The sequence below is a fragment of the Buceros rhinoceros genome, unplaced genomic scaffold (assembly GCF_000710305.1).
Source record: "Buceros rhinoceros silvestris isolate BGI_N320 unplaced genomic scaffold, ASM71030v1 scaffold27775, whole genome shotgun sequence".
NCBI lineage: Eukaryota > Metazoa > Chordata > Aves > Bucerotiformes > Bucerotidae > Buceros > Buceros rhinoceros.
The window spans coordinates 1,817-2,523 of NW_010414994.1; the positions used below are offsets into that span (position 1 = coordinate 1,817).

Genomic DNA, 707 nt, shown 5'->3' on the forward strand with positions numbered 1-707 from the left:
TTCGAGTGCGAGGAGGTGAGGGCTGGAGGTGGCATCTCACGGGGGATCCTGGGGAGCGAGGGGGTCCCGCTGCAAAGTTCTGGGTTCTTGTTCCTCCCTGTTACGCCGGACGAGGGTTTTCTGTCCTCGGGCGAAGACACCGGCCACCCCTCGCCTGGAATGACCCTCCTGGGGGTGGTGGGACTTGGGCGGTTGAGGGAGCAGGACGAATCCTCCAGGCTCAGCCGCAGTTCTGCCGCGACCAGACGGTCGGTCACGCGGGCGGGCTCTGCCGTTCCAGTGCTGCCTGACCTGCCACAAGAAGTGTCTTGAGAACCTGCTCATCGCCTGTGGCCGCAAGAAGCTGCCCAACCGAGTGCCCCTCTTCGGCGTGGACTTCACGCAGGTTCCCCGTGATTTCCCTGAGGAGGTTCCCTTCCTGGTGGTGAAATGCACGGCGGAGATCGAAGCCCGCGCCCTCGGGGTGAAGGTGAGCGGGCGGTCATCATCGCATCACTCTCCTCCGCACCCACACCTCCTGACCTCTCCCCCTCCGACCCACGCAGGGCATCTACCGCATCAGCGGCTCCAAAGCCCGGGTGGAAAAACTGTGCCAGGCGTTCGAGAGCGGAGGGAGCTTGGTGGACCTCTCCGAGCACTCCCCCCACGACATCACGGGGGTCCTGAAGCATTTCCTGAAGGAGGTGGGTACCAAATCCCGGCCGACA

At 64.4% G+C, this 707-nt stretch overlaps 1 protein-coding gene across 1 annotated transcript in view; it reads left to right on the forward strand.

Annotated features, from left to right (window-relative positions):
- The window catches only part of GMIP (GEM interacting protein), a gene marked incomplete at both ends in the record, with an annotated part of 3,561 nt that overhangs the window by 1,807 nt on the left and 1,047 nt on the right, over positions 1-707 (forward strand). The window contains 2 exons of the mRNA XM_010137283.1: positions 246-469; positions 546-683. Of these exons, the coding sequence (XP_010135585.1) occupies positions 246-469; positions 546-683 (362 nt within the window). The remainder of the gene's footprint in view (positions 1-245; positions 470-545; positions 684-707) is intronic.